The following is a 17,351-nucleotide window of genomic DNA, read 5'->3' on the forward strand; positions in this document are numbered from 1 at the left end:
CCAGATCTGCCTGAAGGAGAAAACTAAATCACTAGAAGATACCTTGAAATTTCACTTTCTAAAGGCTATAAAGCTGAATGTCACCTGTCTTCCTTAACAAAAGAGAAATGGAGCAACACTGCAGTGCATAATAGGTTGTTCCCTTGAGATTTCCCTGGTGAAATCATGCCAGAGGGGAAAAAAATAAAAATATAATAATAATAAAAAAAGACTAGTGAAATTCTCTAAAAACTGGAACCCTAATTTTTTTACTTGTGAGAATGGAATCACACTTCAATGCTCTTCTGCACCCTGAGTCAAGATCTCTGAAAGCCCTGACTGATTTCATAGGTAGCAGCAGCCAAAATCATAAGTGTCAGCAGGGAAGGGCATCTCCATTCTTACAGCATAGGTCTGACACATAAAACAAGCCCCTCTCACTGGCAGATTTATCTTTAATAATGAAAGAAAAATAAAGGGAAAGAGCACGTGCCCACTTTTTGCATCTCAGATCCCAGTATAGCGGCCCATTTTCATTTAATGTGTTAGGAAACATCAAAACACTTAACACTTCAAAGTCTCTGCAATCTAGTTATTATATTTATTCCTGAAAAAAAACCAAACCAACTATGAACTGTGCTTCTCAGAATTAGAAACTAGCATTCTCAAGGGAAAAATACTAAAGAAAACTGAGCCCCCTTCATCCGTAGTTGGTAGACTGTCTTCTCCAAAACCTGACTGGATATAAAGCTTACTATAAATATACATATATATATATATAAATACTGACCCTGAGGAGGCTTAGTAACTGCTGAAGGTAGAGAAGAAAGAAAGGTGTAATAGGAACCCAAACAGCATCAAACCCTCACAATTAACTTTTTGGAAGTAAAACAGCTGGTTAAGCTTCACCTGTTGTGGGAACAGGTCTGAGTTACAATTTGAGTCTAGGCAAGAGCAGGGTTTTATTCTCGGCCACTCTGCAGAGTGTCCTTTCAGTGGGTTTTATTCAAGCAGTGCTTTCTTCCCTTTCTGCTGCACAAACCTTCAGGCACTGATTACACAAGCCCAGTCCATCCATCTTACACAACCTTTAAGGCACAGTTTAGAGCACAGAAACAGGACACAGAAACAGGTAAAAACCTGTGACACAGACAGAGATATATTATGGTATTACTATAAATATCTGCCTCTTGCATCCAGCTGCAAGTGGAGCCGTGTTCCCAGCTGCTTATCCCGCACAAATGGTCCTCCTCCTCCACTGTTCGTGTTTACGAGGTGCATCCCGCGGCGACACAGCGACTCTGCGGGAAACAGAAAAGGCCTGGTTATTTTTGCAGTGCTTTTGTGCGTTTGGTTTGAATTCATTTGCCACTTCCTGAGAAGCGTTTGTGCTTCCCAGGCCTTCTGTGGGACTTTCCGGGGCAGGAACGCCGCGGCTGCTCCCAGGGGCCTTCCCTCCGCGGGCACAGCCCGTCAGAGCTCTCTTCTCTCCCTCCTGTTATCCCCCGGCCACCCCCGGGGGACCCCCCTCACCTGGGCCCGCGCCCTCAGGGCAGCAAGTAGATGACGACGAAGAGCGCCAGGTCGAAGAGGACGAAGAGCCACAGGTCCAGCCAGTAGGACTGTCCCGACATTGACAGCGATCGTGACAGCGGCTGGCCGCCATCCCCCTGCTCCAGCCGCCCATTCCGCTCCTGCCGCCGCTCCTGCGGCCGCCGCGCCACCGCCTCCATCTCCTCAGGGCTCTCCCGGCGGCACCACCGCGCAGGCGCCACCGGCTCTTCCGGGTTCCGGGCCAATGAAAACGGAGCGCACGTACCGCGGCCACGCCTCGCGGACCCAGCGCGGCGGCACCGCCCTTCCCGCGTCACGTGCAGACCCCTCCCGCATCAGGGGCGGCACCGCCCGTCCCGACTCACGTACCGCCCGTCCCGCCTCAAACACCGCCCGTCCCGCCTCACGTACCGTCCGTCCCGCCTCAAACACCGCCCGTCCCGCCTCACACACCGCCCGTCCCGCCTCAAACACCGCCCGTCCCGCCTCACGTACTGCCCGTCCCGCCTCAAACACCGCCCCTCCCGCCTCACGTCCCGCCCATTCCGCCTCAAACACCGCCCGTCCCGCCTCACGTACTGCCCGTCCCGCCTCAAACACCGCCCCTCCCGCCTCACGTCCCGCCCATTCCGCATCAAACACCGCCCCTCCCGCCTCACGTCCCGCCCATTCCGCATCAAACACCGCCCTTCCATCTCAGGCACCGCCCCTCCCGCCTCAGGTACCGCCCCGCCCTTCATCTGCTCAGGGTCCTCCCCGCCCCTACCGCCTCAGGCACCAGTCCTCCCGCCTCGGTGACGGTCCCGTTTTTCTCGCCTCAGGCATACCCCTTCTCACCTCTCCCGCCTCAGAGATCGCACTTCCCGCCTCAGGCACGGCTCTTCCCGCCTCAGGCACACACCTTTCCACCTCTCCCGCCTCAGGGACCGACCTTCCCTCCTCAAGCACTGCCCTTCCCGCCTCTCCCGCCTCACGCACGGCTCTTCCCGCCTCAGGCACTGCTCTGTCCCTCCCGTCCCACACACCATCCCGCCCTTCATCATCCGAGGTACCGCCCTGCCCCTCACGCCTCAGGGACCGCTCTTCCCGCCTCAGACACCGCTCTTCCCGCCTCAGGGATCGCCCCTCCTTCCTCAGACACCGCTCTTCCCGCCTCAGGGATCGCCCCTCCTTCCTCAGACACCGCCCTTCCCGCCTCAGGGGAGCCCGCCCGGTGAGGCGCGGGTGTGGGGAAGAGCAGGTTACCAGTCCTGTCAAACCGTGTTGGTCTTGTCCTGTCGGATGTACTCGGACTTGTGCGGGAGTAAATATCCACAAGTTAATCCCGGTACGGTTTATTGGTGAGCAGATGATGCCCTGAAAGAAACCAAGAGATCATGTGGGAAATCCTGTTGTGAAGAAGTCTGGGAAAACTGAAGTTGTTTTAAGATTCACTCTTCTCCTTGAAGGTTAGTTGGTGTTTGTACACGAAACAAACATGGAAAAGTTCATGTAGAGGGTGTATTCTGTGTCCTTTGTTTATGCAATACACAGCTACAGAAGAAATTAAATGGAGCAGCACAACCTGATGCCACACTCACTGTCAGGATGTGCCACCCTCAGTCCCAGCCAGTTCCCTTCATATTGAAAGCAGGGCAATTATTTTCATCATGTCCAGAAGAGTGACCAGAAACCTAGGAATATGCTAAACAAAAACTTCTTCTTTGTAGCTATTAACCCTTTTTAGCCTCATATTAAGAGACAAGGCGATGCTTGCTGAAGAATGCAGAGCAGGTGTATCTGAACAGAGCTCACTTCTCAACATGCCCTTCGGGATAGTTATTTTCCTTCATAAGTTCTGTCAGTAGAAATAAGGATTAATGTGTTTTTATATAGCAAATATTGGTTAAGCATGTGTGTGTTAGGTGAAGTATATTAGAGATTTTGGGGCGAAACAATGACAATACTTCCCCTTTAAGCCTTGTACCCCTCTGTGTTACCTCGCTAGAGCAAAAGGAGCTGTGGTTTGTGGGTTTACTGCCTGTATCAGGAGAACCTTTTTGGCAGAAGAGGGAGCTGTGAGACGCTGAAGACATCATATTTTACTCCACGTTTATACTTACATAGAACAATCTCGGAGCCTTGGGTGTTGTCAGGTTTATTTTAGGTTTTGCCATCCTTATTACACAACATCCAATACACAGAGAAACCGTTTCTCAGTATAAATACTAAGGAAGATTAGTAAGGAAACTAACTTGCCATTTGATAACCTGTGCAAAGATATTTAAGTTTTGCTTATGCAAAATAGTTTCTGCAGCCCTTTATCTTATGGCACTCAGATAGGACTTGGGAAAGACATTTTAGCATATGGTAATGGGATATTTTTTTTTTATTCAAGGCAAAACAGTAACATAAGGAACTAGCCTGCGTTTTCACTAGGGCTAGGTAATTGCAGCTTAGGAGGTGCTGTGAGGGGATAAAATAGAAAAAAACCCAGCAGAGGACGTGTAGAAAATGGTCTTCTTTCATTGCTCCTTCATTCTGGTGCTGTTCTGGGTGAAGTGCTCAGCCCCTTTTGAAGATTCTCTTGGATTCAACTCCTTCATATATATAGGTCTGTTAAGAAATGAAGAAGAAAAATCAGTGGCTGGTATTGCAAAGTTCCCTTTCACAGATGCTGTTGAGAAGGGGTGAGTGATGAAGGAATGAATTGTGAGGGGTGGCTGTGCAGGCTCTGGGGAGAGGAACATAAGGAAAGCAGCCTATTGTCAACAGGCATAAATTCTCTGTGCAAATGTTTGAGCCACCACAGGGCAGCTTTTGGGGTCTCAGGAAAAACTCAAAGGACACTTGGAAAAGCCACAACACATTTATACAGTGTATATTTACTTATCTGTCTGTCTCCTGTATAGAACTTGTATACAGGCTTCAGAAATGCATGGGTAAGATACAGTTCACATGTGGAGGAAAACATAAAAATCACAGGTTGTGAGTTTTATTTTAAAGTGTTAAATTTTAGTAGGTGACTGGAGGATTGTAACTAAAGATAAATGAAGTTATTTGGCTTTGATGAAATATTGCTACTTTCAGAACAGCTTTTAAATTTTTTTCACTTCATTCTATTGTAAAGTTGTGTAAGTAACTGCTTAACTCACCTGAACAAGTTCATCACCTACAATTTCTCTGTATGCTTTGAGTACTTTTCCATTGTCTTTTCTGGTAAATGTGCCCACAAGTTTATTTCCTTCCAGGTTCCAATTTCCCTGTAATGGGAAAAAAACCCCAAATATTTTGCAACAGTTCTGACACTGATTTGATTTAAAGGCTGCAGAATGCTTTCAAAGATAAAATTAAAACAGTGTAATAATGTTTTTATAGAAAGGCTGTAAAAATGAAAGTTTAATAAAACCATTAGTTCATTTAATTGCATAATAGTCAAGCTAGATACTTTTTAGTGGCCAGTACACCTTATTTTAATTAATTGTATCAACAAAGGTAGTTTCCTATAAATACCCACTCTGTACTCTAGGTGGTGGACTTGAGTATTGGAATAAGTGAAATTACAATCACCTGGGTTTCATCGTATGAAAATTGCCACTTGCTCCACGTTTTTGGGCTCTCTATGGAACCCTGAGTTCCACAGGTGAACCATTACCAGTTAAGGCTACCTTGTGCTTTTGTATATAAGCTGCAAGCATTCCTGAACAATCACTCTTGCAAAGTAAAATTTAAATTTAACACTAGGAAGACAACTAATTTATCTCGAAACTGTACTTTATGAAGATATTATCATATAAAAAATACAAAGTTGTACAGAAGACCCTTACGATCATTTCGGTGCCATCAGCCAGGCTGTAGTCAAAATTGGCTCCCAGGGTGAATTCCAGCTCTATGGTACGGAAGTTACTGGCTTCTTTGACAGTAAATTTGTTCCCATCTTGCTCGATAGTGATCTTCAGATTGTCATGAGCACCCAGCTTTCTCTTCATCAAGTTAACACCTGGCAAAATCAATTAACATCCATCGGAAAAGAAACACCCAAACCCCTTGAGGATCATATTTGTCTCTTTTTAGTGACTTTCACATGTTCCAAGAGAGTTTATTCCAGCATTCTGACCCAATTTTTTGTTCTTTTTCTCTTTTTATTGAAGCCATGTTCACCAGGACACATATAATACAAACCACTGTCTAACTCGGGGGGTTATGTTTATATCCATATAATGCACAGTCTGTGCAAACTTAAAGTGAGTATCAGGATGTTAGAATTACTTGAGTTGTGTTTCTATAAAATTGAAGAATGATGATTTCCTCCCTTGGGTAATTTTTCAACTAGTTTAATGTTATCAAAATAATATTCTTGCTATAGAATTCTCCTTATAGTTAATAATGCAAATTCTCTGAGCCTTTTCCTCAAATGTGGACTTAGGGATTCTTTTTTTCTGCTGAAACAAAGCTGGAATTAGTTGAAGTGCTCAAAATTAATATAACGTAATCAGAACATTCCTCAGCACCTTTTATCCTCCCCCCCCCCATGAAATATTTTGAAAGTCAATGCAGCACACTGTGCAAGGGCAGAGCAAATAGTGAGAGGACAGGCTGTCCCAAAGGTAGTTCAGAGGCAGCTGGAGTTTGTATTCAGCTGGAGTGGCATTTTTCCTGCAGAAGGCATTGGAAAGGTGAGACTCACCCAGCGCCTCCATGAACTTCTCATAGTTTTCACTTCTGTCTATTTTCCAAGTGCCGTTGAAGGCCATGGCCGGGTCTGTAGCAGCTGCTCTGAGGTGATGTGTCTTTGCCAAGGGAATTTATGTGCTGCCTTATCTGGAGAGCAATTTACAGGATGATGTGGCTGACTAAAGCTCAACTGATGCACTGATCTTCGCAAGGAGAACTTTAGTTTAATCAAATTTCCAGTCCCGACAACACTGCTTGCTGAATCTCTCCCTTATTGCCCCCAGATCATGACAGTATCTTTATTGCTCATCTTAATAAAAAATTGCTAATCCATTCATTCTATCCACCATGCATAGTAAAAATCAGATATCTAGTGAAAGCAGTAATTAAAATAAGAGCATTTCTTGATATTGCTTTTGTGAGAGCCTTTATGCAAGTGGAGAAAATATTATTTACCCGACAAACCAAACACAAATGTCTACTTTGTCCATTATAATTTGGTAGATGTCTGTTCTGCTCACCATCATAAGCAAAGGGCAGATGATTCACTGAATGTCTGCAGTTTCAAAAAACAGTCCTCTTGTTTCCTATCTAATGCTGAGCTATGAAAATTGGGATGATGTTCTGTATTCACGTGCTCACTCTTTAACATGCAGTTTAAATTCTGAGCAGCTTCTACAAATTTTCTTCACTACAACACATCAGTGTGTATCTGACACATTCCTAGAGGTGCAGCTGAGTGAATTTACCTGATGTGGTTGGTTTCTCTAATTCCATAATTTTGCCTGTTCAAGGAGAATGCAGAACATGAGTCTTTCCTGACTTAGCTGCTTCTTCGCCCGCTCCCCTTCCCCTCTGATTGGTGCTACTTCAAACTGAGCAAAACTATTGAGCCAGCTTTTGCCTTTGCCCAGTTAAGGGTTATAGCTATTCTGTTCCCAGGGATGCCATCAGCTTTGTTCTGTGTTACCTTCAAAATGTAAATGTAAATCCCAGTTGGTCAACGTGCATTTAACAACAGCCGTTAGGTCTCGGTATGTGGTTTTTACATTTACTTTCTTTCCACGATTTCTTGCAGTTTTCTACCACCTGAATAACTCTGTGTCTCAAAAAATGTCATAGCCCATGCCCAGACCTGAGCTAATCACAGATGTCCATCTTACCCTTCAGCCAGCTCAGGAAATGGGCAGACTGAGTTCCTACTTAGAGCTAAATTGTCTTTTTGTTGCATTGGCTCGTGTCTTGACCTTTGTAGTTATCACTGTCAGTCTGTGTTATCTGTTGAGTATCTACACATAAACAAAAACACCTGGTGTCTAATTATAGTTCATCCAATTTATTGTTACATAACAGAATCGGTAACTCTCTTTAGTCTTTGCAGAGGTTTTCTCTGATGGTGATGTGCTGCAGCTTCTGCTGTATCCAGTAGAAAACTGAGGCCTGAAATAATGTGAATTACTCACATCATTTGAGGCATCTGTATCTGTAAAATCTAACAAGTATTTATTTTGAGCATTTCAAGAAAGCTGTTTTTAGGTGCGTCCTGCATTCTCCCCGAGAACCTGCTCTTTCATTTAATTTAAGAAATTCTAAGGTATCTGAAGTTAGTGTTTATATATTTAAACAAGGTTAATGCTACCAATTAATTTCCACATTTGATTCCAACCTGTCTGCTTAACCTCTGAAAAGGTAACTCAGAGTAGTGACATTCTGCAGGTTAAGTGTAATTTCTACACCAAACTTACTCCAGCAGCTTTTCTGAACCTTAAAAAGGAGGGAGGTGGCTGTGGAGCAAGTCTTCAACTACCAGGAAGATTCTCAGATGTGCTTTTCCAATCAGTTATCTGACAATTTGTTGTGTCCCCCCTTGTGATTCTTTAGTGTCTCTCAGAAGTCAGGCCAACTCCAAACCTTTTCACCGTGGGAGCAGCGAGTAGCTGGGTCCTAAATTTCCCATCTAAGCTTGTTGTTCCATTCCTGTCCCAGTTTCCCCTTCCTTGACATTTTTTTTCACTGGGCATGAGTCCCTCGGGTCCTGTTCAGATCAGCCCCACAGATCTGTCAGTTAAGTAAGAACCACAGGTGGTCAATATTTATGAGCTTGATGGTTGGTGTAGTGCTGACAGCATAAAGAACTGTTTTTCTCTGAGGTCTGGTGGAATGTCACTGCTACAACAAGGGACTGTCTTTAATCTCTCACAATTTACATGAGTTACTTAGGACTGTTAATGCACTAAAATATGCAAAATCTGACTTCATTTTTTTTACATGTACTGGAATCATATGATATATACTTCACTCAGACTACTTTTGTGTTCCTATAATAGCTGGTTTTCCCTTTAAAGTGTTTCTATAGATTTTTTTTTTTTTAGTCTGAATATTCCACAACCCTTTTCCTTCTTCTCTCTACCTCTTCCTTGTGTGATTTTTCAGAACTACAAGAGATGTCTTGAAATCTTTATTTTTTAGTGTTACTGGATCCAGGAAAGTCTTGAAAGCTAAGGGTCTATTCTTGGCTTTGTGGCTTTCTGCAGCGTGCCAGCTTCAGAACACTGAAAATGGGCAAACATTAACTTTGAAGTTTGATCTTTAAGTGATGTGGATGGGAATAAATTATTAACTTAAATGGTCGTGCCAATCTCATCATGCCGATCTGTGACTATCACAGCAAGCTGTATTGTGATGGTAATTAACAATGAGGTTCCAAAGATCAGGGTGACAAAAAGGCTTTTGCAGTGGGTTGTGCTTATCTATCCTCTTTGTTGTTTAGTGGTTTGCACTGGAGTTGTTCCTGCCTGAAATTAGCTGGGACAATAGAACTCAGCTTTACCATGGAGTGATTAAGGCTTGATGCCAGCCTAAACATAATATGCATCTGAAAATATTAATATATACAGTGTTATGTAATGAAAGAGAGATTAATCCCTGGTAAAACTATGCAGATTGCTTTGGCAGTACTTCTATGTGTTTTCTACTGAATGATTCTTCAGTATGTCTTGGGATGGATTGCAAAGATGGCTGGGCACTTAAATCATTTAAGTGCCCCTGGCTCCCTTATTGTGAAGTTTTACTAAGAGTTTTAAAAACCACAATACTCCATTTTGTATCACTATGGTAAACAGATAATTCCATGCCAGCAAAGGCAACTTCAGCATAACTCTGGGTGGCCTGGCAACGGGGAGCTTGGTGGAGCCTAACTAATGCCATCTCTTGGATACATCATTTCAAAGTACATGTTGTGGTTGAGTCTTGTACTGCAGCAGGATTGGATTGGTTTGGATAGATATTGTCCTACTCCAGCTGCCTCTTTGCTAAATTTCTGGGTTTGTTTTGGCTCAAGGAGAATCTCATGGGTGCTGCTACCATGCAATCTGTTCAGCACGAGGATTCAACATTGGAAGATTACTTAGAAATTTCCAGTGAGTATGGATCCATTTGTCTGATTAGTTAGTGCGGAGTCTTAAAACTTACTCTCAAGTGACTGTATGCACCCCTTCTTCATTTCTGTGTAATGGCTCTGATCCATGAAAGGGCTGCATGGTTTTGAGAGCTGCTTATTGAGAGAACTGAAGTGCATGAGCTAATAAGCTCCAGGTTAAAAAAAATCTAGAAGCAAAATTTAGGATTTTCTTAAAGCAGTAACAACCCTGGTGTTTACTTCATCCAGTTACTGCTTGTTAAAATGAATCCTAGGATTACCTAAAATAGTAGAATCTGGTCTTGTTTCAATGCAAAGAGGGTGACAGTGAACAATGGCCAATAAAAATAAGTGTGCTTCTCTAGGAAAGGTTATATGAATCTCTGAGTATTAGTGCCATTTGTCACTTGCCACATAGAGACTGATATGCCAGTTGTCCCCCAGGCTTTGTGTCAGGCTTATCTAGGGTATTGAAATCTATACCTGAATACTCTTTTCCTGTTTCTTTTTTGTTCAGAATGTGGAATGTGATCAAAGGGTGGGAGTGAGTTATAGTCCAATGAACTAACGACGTGTACAGTATTGGAGGTCTGCATCAGTCATTTCAGTTTCTCCAAAATCTGAACTGCACTTTTAGCTCATTTCAACATAGCTTTTTTGCTTATTGTACACTTTTGCTCTTGGTTATGATATAGCTCCAAACTCCACCAGAGATTATTGTGATTATCTGGATTAGTGACTTGAATCTGATCTTACCTGAAAAAAACCAGTGAGTTTCAGAGTTCTGAGCTCAGCATAAAAGCAAGAGAGCACCCTATATGGCTCAGATATTTAAATATTTGTGTATGCAAAAGGAAAAGATGGTTTCTGATAAAACATGCTTTTCTTCGTGTCTCACATTAGAGCAGAACAGACATTCATATCTTGGTTCTCTTTCCAGCACAGAAATGGACTTTCTATGTGACCTTGATCAAATTCCCCCCCTACTTATCTGTAAAATGTACTTTCCTTCCATTAAGCAGCTGTATATACCATAAAATAAATTGCCAGTGACTTGATTAACTAGTACAGTGAAAGGATTCTGAATGCCTATACGTGAATGTATCATGTAAACTAGTGGTATGATTTAACCATGGGCTTTACTTTTTTTGGTGCTGTTAAACAAAAGAAACCCCTGTATAGGTTTTCAGCCATTACAAAGCACTGGGTGGGCAGGAGCAGGCTATGGCCTAAAAATTATTTCCTAAAAATCCTAAAGGGTGGGATTTCATAGGAATCTGAAATGCATGTCAGCAACAGCTGTCACCACTCTTACTAAAATTATGGCTGGAGGAAAGAGCCATTGTCTTTTTACATTTGTTAAAAAGGCATCACTGCTGTGCAAGATGTGAAAGACCGAGTGTAAAATTCTTTCACGCCTTCACTAAAAATGCCCTTGTTCAAGGTTAGATTCTGGGTAGGAAATGTATTCCAGTACTCACTCCTGCTGAAAACCGTGCCACTGCTCAGAGGTGAATTCAAACATTCAGCAGGCCAGGAGGGCTGAGCAGGAGCACGACTAGGTTGGGAGGGGGCTGGAAAGGCTGCAGTCCCAGCAGCAAATGGATGCCTGATGTATGGAGATATACATAGGCAGTTGTGCAGTTGCACTCATAAATTGCAGTTGGTTCGAGCAAACAGTGCTTGTGTTTTGTGCTCAACTAAATCTGGCCCTTCATAAGTTTTTCAATGAGCCTGCTGTTTGTCAGGGATGGACATACTTCTTGGTTTTGCCTGGAGCTAAAAAAAGTTAAGCCAGAAGTGTTGCTGTGCAGGACCTAATAGGCAAAGAGCAGGAATTGCCAAGAAGCCCACTGGTCCAGAATTCCTTCTGGGATCAGCAGTTTGCACATGACGAAGCTTTTGCTGTCAAAAATAATTTTGTCACAGTTGGAAGTCACTAGGTTATTTCCATGCTATCCCAGGAACTGATAGCTGGGGGGGCAGAGGATGAGGATACATCTGTGTAACTGTTGCATTTGCTGGTTCTGCTTATCTAATAAATAAACTGGTTTCTGACAGCTCCCAGTAAGTGCAGCTCCAGTGCTCTCTAGTGGTTAGTAGCAGTTAATTATTTTTTGCTGGTTTTAAACCAGAACTACGTTACCACTGGCTGATCTCAGTGCTACTTCAAAGTATGTTGATATTAATAGTGACATTTTTCTCTTCAGGATTTCTAGGACCTAGAAAAGTTATTATAAAATATACGTTTACAAAAAGCAGTTATTCGAATCAGGAAACAATGAGATGTTGAAAATTCAACCTCAACAATATTAAGTAACAAACAGTAAAATTTGACATCATCCTTTTTATTTTAAAAAGCATGAAAACAGTACAAAGAGAAGAATGAGGAGATAACTAATAAGCAGCAGTCTGACCATAGAAAATATCCTGACTCTGTATTCTCTATCAGCTGTACAGTAAGTAGGGATAATGATTCTTTAAAGTAATGTAACCAGCTTTACTCTAAGAAGTCATAGGACAGAAGCAAGAAAGAACACATAGCATTCAGAAGACTTTAATACTGCTTACAGGCAAAACATAATATACAGAGAAACCCCTCAACCTAGTACAAAAATACTGTGCCCAGAAACTATATATTTGTTCAAACTTTTTTCAAAGATAAAAGAATACAAGTGGACACACTCAGTGATTGGTGACTGTGACTAAGATTTTTATTAAGCCATAATAGGAATGTATATTAAAACTATTTACAGTGCATTTCACACTACATTCTTTAAGAGACACATGCAGGTGTCCCCCATGTGAATACAGAGAGGGCTCAAATTCTAACTTCAGTTCCATCTGTAAGGTACCTCAGGCATCAGCAGGAAGAGCTGAACACAGCAAAGAGCAGGTGAGGCAGGTGTTGCCAAGGTAAGAGTTTGGTCCCTCCTTGAAGGTAAAAAAGGTGGATTTGACCATTCTTTCACTCTCTATACAGCTCAATCCAACTCCCACTGAGGTGAGTGGGAATCTGTATGACTGACTTTAAATAGGCATCAGAGCATGCTTTAGACCCTGGCACGACCAGCTCATGCTGTGAAAATAAGTGAAAACTGGCTATTCTACAGCACTGTCACATAAATACACATTTACAAACAGTGGTACTTAGATCTGAGTTTCTCCATGGAAACAAACGTCTTTATGTGGAAAATAAACTTTCCCATGCAACTTCCATTCATCTAGCAGTGACAAAGATCAAATATCCTGCTGGCACTATTTGCTGTATTTAACAAGTGTCACTAATCACCAGGCCAGATTCTGGGATGTTTCTTCTTCCTGTCAAAGTCCAAACTAAAAAATCCAGCTTTCATTATTTACCATACTCTGGCCAAACTCATTCTTTTATTCAAGCTCCAATGTTCAAGTTTATCTTTCAAATTAGTGCAAGTCCCTGAAGAAGTGCAGCAGGGAACTGTGAAATAAAGCTGAAACCTTGTGGAATGTAAACTGCACGTGATTTGACACGAAGAGAAAACCCCACAGCATCACAGAGACAAGACTCCAAACTAAAGCCAATATATATATTTGCCTGAAATACCAGATCTTTATAAAACCTTTAAAAACTGTATGAATTTAATATCAGTGAGGCTTCTTTTTTTCCATAAGAACTCTCTGCTGTCTTCCTATGGAGAACTGCAAGGGACACCAACCAGATAACTCAGGCAACATCCCCAAATTTTATGGGACTAGATCTGACTCTTCGTAAGTTTTCTGTGCAATGCATTGAAAAATTAGTTACCTGGGGATTTTGAGAAATCTTGTATATGAATTAGACAGAGTTCTGATTTTGTCAGTTCATGCCACTGCCAGGTAAAATGCTTTGGATTGGAGGTGAAAAGTTTATCTTTACACGAATGAGAGTGGTACATAAAATCAGGCTTCAGTCCTCTCTTCGAAGGAGAGATCAGCTGATCATCAGTGGAACAGGTTGTTTACTTTTCTCACTAGCTCACTTGAAGATAAGAGAGGAATCTGCTCTTAACTTTAAGCTGCTAATTAACAATTAACACCATCTCCAAAATCAACATCACATTATTTTCCTCCCCTTTCTTTAATTGTGTGAGATAATAGAAAACCTAGATGTTCCACAGCTAATATTGGATGTGGGACTAATTATTGGAAAAGAAGTTCAACCTACAGCTTAAGAACCTCGTTGTTATTTTTAATTAGAAGAGGTAGGGTTAATCAGTAATTTTTTGTGTGTTAAAACATATGACAAGTAATTTTTTTGAGAAGGAGAACAAAAACAGAAAGAAAAGTGTACTTTAAGCATTAAACTGTGCTGTGGAGTGAGTCTAAAAGAAAATATGTCCATGTCTGAGATCAAGTAGGATACTAACTTAGATGCCTTCACTGAGACATTGGTGGGACAAATTCTGTACCTGAAGATTGAAATATCGAATTTGACAATGGCTTTAATAAACTTTAGTCTGAACTGACCAAGGGAAAAACTCCAGCTGGTTTCTTGTGTAATCCCCGCTGGTTGTTTTAGCTAGACAGTATAAATTGGGGAGAAAATGTTCGAGACCTGACTAAAATCACCAGAAACACAACTCATGATGAAATGCAGGGCAGCTTGTGGCTGTAATCCACTAGCTGGGTTTGAAAATGTTGAATTTTAAAGGCAGTGAACTCCAAGCAGGAAACAGGCTGGCTTTTTTTTTTCCCCCATATTGTCCCATATCTCCATTATGAAAGGAATTTCTGCAAATGCTTCACACAAAGCTGACACAGAGCCAGCACACTCTGCCTTCAGGCAGAATTAAACACTATTTAAAAACATTGATCATGCTCTGAAATTTCAGGAACTACAGCAGTCTATGCTTTTAAGGTTCTTAAACCAGTAGTTTAAAGGCTTTGGTTTTGTAGAAATACATACAGATACAGGTGTATTATGATAAATAAATGGTTTATTTACTAGGAACTGTATTTATACCTATGTTCCAATCTCTGTAGTGGAAGAGATTCCGTGGGATAAATGTGTACAGATATGTAATTAAATATATGCACATACTCTATAACTGTTCATTGTAAGTGAACCTTTAAAAAATGTAATGTCATGCCCTTTTTTTCAAGTCAAAGGTATGAATCCATCCCTCTTCTGTAGCAGTTATAAATTTAGTTATAATAAAGCTTTGCTGGACACACAATATAGCAAAGAAATACTGGGATATTAATGTAAAAGATGCTCAGTCACTACACTGTAATATTATCATAGTTATCTGCTGTGTTGTCACCATGAATTACCAGTCTCAACCATTATAGCAAGAATACACCTTTATATACATATAATTTATTCATATTTATATTAAATAGGTATCTCATCAGTTAGTGTAATAATTATATTTCAGTATCTCAAGCACTCAAGGAGAAGACTATACAAGGACTATGCAAATCCTGAAGCAAAGTTTCCTATTTATCAAAAAGTACCTAAAAACTTTGGTTGGGGTGGGCAGGCTGCTGTCATTTGCATATAAATACACATATGGAGCACTGCATAACAGTAGTCCTGGAATTCTGAATTATTATTGAAATCCATACTTTTTTTTTTTTTTTTTTAATCTGTGTGAAGGAAGTCAGGAGAAATACTTTTCTAGAAAAATGTTTTCAAATTCAGCTGCAATAATACATTATTGGTGCTCTTTAGAGAAGTCTGAGATAGGATTTAATCAGTGACAAATAATTTAGGTTGGCAGAAATGCTGCTGACTGTCAGAATACCTTATTCTACAATAAAAAAAAAATTCAACTATGAAACTCGGTATCGTCAGACATTTTGAAACATTTGCTTTATATTTTCTTAGCTTCTGCTATAAATTATCTAAATGAAGAAATTGATAAAAAGGGGGAATTTTCACTTCTTTCTGACCAGCTCTTACAAGGGGAGGGGTTGATAACTCATTGCACTTTCCAACTAGAATGTTCTGGATTATTGTGATAGAGATAAATGCCCATACTTCAAAGTACAATCCTAAAGTGTGTTACTTTTGCCCAACACAATTGCAGATTTTAACCAGAGAATCATTATTACACATTAAAAACCCACACTATTCTGTGTGTGTCTGTGCAGCCAAAGTTACAGGTACTGCTGATCCATTTTAGACTGCTGACATTCATCTCCTGATCCTGTCTACACGAGGAATAGTACTCTCTTTGTTTTACTCTTTTGGCATCTCTCTCATGTGCATATTTTCTTTAATTGGTCCCCAATTCACAACCATTTTTATTAATCATCTTCTTTTAAATAAAATACCAATGTTGGGGTTTTTGCTAGTGCAAGTTAATGGATTTCTTACTTTTCAGAACATTAATGCCTCATATACAAATGGCAAATCCCTGTAGCATTCTTGGCTATTTTTGCTTTTGGTACTCTTTTTTTTTCTAATTTTTTTAAGACGCTGTGATTAATCATTGTGAACTAATGCTAAAAATGATTTGTAAGAGATGTTAACATAAAACTTCCTTCCAAGTGGTCATAGCCATTTCATAGCAACACTGGCCTAAAGAATCAGTCATGGATAGTCACCAGGATTGTGCCATTCCTGCACCTTTCTGACTCAGACTGTCACCTCTCGCTCTTGCAGTCACGTTCTCTTCTGCCCGTGATCCCCTCTGTTGGTTGGATGATGTTAAAATCAACTTCCAAATGAAGTTAAAACCAGCAGATAAAAATGATCCTCTCCAGTTTCCATTTCTCTCTGTGCTTCTTGCAGCTTTCTATGGGAGCCATCCTTCCATCATCCTTCCGTGGCAGCCTGTCAGGTATGCTGGGACATTTCAGCAGTCTTCCAGCAGTTTCCATTATTCATGGATAATTGTGACACTTCCACCACAAAACTCCCAAGACCCTCATTGCCTAGTATTTCACAAGGGCCTTAAAAACTTCTTCAAATGTAATAAGACATTTGCTCAGACATCCATTTGATATGAAAAAAAAAAAAAAATTGAACTACTGGGTGCATAAATTCTGGGGCTTTTCACCTCAGAGCCCAGTTCTGTCTTCTGAAGGAGGTCAGCATAGTATATGCTGGATTAGGCTCCTCAGAGCGAGTCCCAGTCTTCCCTCTGAGCCTCTGGGAAGAGAACAGGTGAGACTGCTCATGACTTTTATACCATAACACAGCAAGATTGGGAGGGGGAAGAGAAAAAGGTGCGAAATGCAGTAGTCTGTGAGATACTGGCCACAACATGATCACCAAACAACTATATACATCTGGAAAGTCAGAGGCTCTTGGGCACAGTCGAGTCACTGCACTAGTACCTTCTGCTGGAGCAGGGGGGCAAAACCCACCCTTGCAGGTCTTTTTCCATCTCAGTCAGATGTAATAAAAGACACATACTATCTCTTGGCATACACATGGTCATGCTATATCTTGGAACGTGGAAAGATAATACAGCAGTGGCAAAACATAAGCCAGATTCATACAGTGTTCAGCAAAATGCAGTACTCCCCTATTACTATGTCTTCTATGTGAGCTTAAGCTTGTGGTTGTTAAATCAGCATCTCAGTTCCGTTTGCCTTGATTGCTCTCTCCATTAATCAGGTTCTTCTCTTGCTGTTCAGCTAAGGCTTGCCATTTCTGCCTGTTCTTTTTACAGCCATCCAGTAAAGGGGAGCAGGCCTCTGACACATGTGTTAGGGCCTGAAATAGATTAAGAACACGTAAAACAGATTGCATTTAATTTTTAATTAAAGATGAAAA

The 17,351-nt window shown here is 41.3% G+C and overlaps 2 protein-coding genes and 1 long non-coding RNA gene across 8 annotated transcripts in view; 1 reads left to right on the plus strand and 2 right to left on the minus strand.

The window, feature by feature from the left end:
• The first annotated feature begins 2,660 nt into the window (after window positions 1-2,660).
• Window positions 2,661-17,351, plus strand: part of LOC127478827 (uncharacterized) — a 45,757-nt gene continuing 31,066 nt past the window's right edge. The window contains exons 1-2 of one of the 2 annotated variants that reach the window (XR_007907369.1): window positions 2,661-2,981; window positions 9,527-9,605. This is a non-coding gene — a long non-coding RNA (uncharacterized LOC127478827). The remainder of the gene's footprint in view (window positions 2,982-9,526; window positions 9,606-17,351) is intronic. The other variant, XR_007907368.1, reaches the window with a different exon arrangement.
• On the minus strand, window positions 3,655-6,334 carry FABP2 (fatty acid binding protein 2). The gene is made up of 4 exons (XM_051805010.1): window positions 6,200-6,334; window positions 5,340-5,512; window positions 4,668-4,775; window positions 3,655-4,128 (listed from the first exon to the last, which is right to left on the minus strand). Exons 1-4 carry the CDS (start codon window positions 6,264-6,266, stop codon window positions 4,078-4,080), a joined length of 399 nt encoding a protein of 132 aa, XP_051660970.1. The 5' UTR covers window positions 6,267-6,334; the 3' UTR covers window positions 3,655-4,077.
• The window catches only part of PDE5A (phosphodiesterase 5A), a 50,169-nt gene continuing 44,754 nt past the window's right edge, over window positions 11,937-17,351 (minus strand). For all 5 annotated transcript variants that reach the window (XM_051805002.1, XM_051805001.1, XM_051805005.1 and 2 more), the window contains exon 21: window positions 11,937-17,291. In XM_051805002.1, coding sequence (XP_051660962.1) covers window positions 17,154-17,291 — 138 coding nt within the window. In that variant the 3' untranslated portion in view covers window positions 11,937-17,153. The remainder of the gene's footprint in view (window positions 17,292-17,351) is intronic.

This window comes from Manacus candei, unplaced genomic scaffold, assembly GCF_025592945.1.
Source record: "Manacus candei isolate 608988 ecotype Guabito, Panama unplaced genomic scaffold, ASM2559294v1 h1tg000062l, whole genome shotgun sequence".
NCBI lineage: Eukaryota > Metazoa > Chordata > Aves > Passeriformes > Pipridae > Manacus > Manacus candei.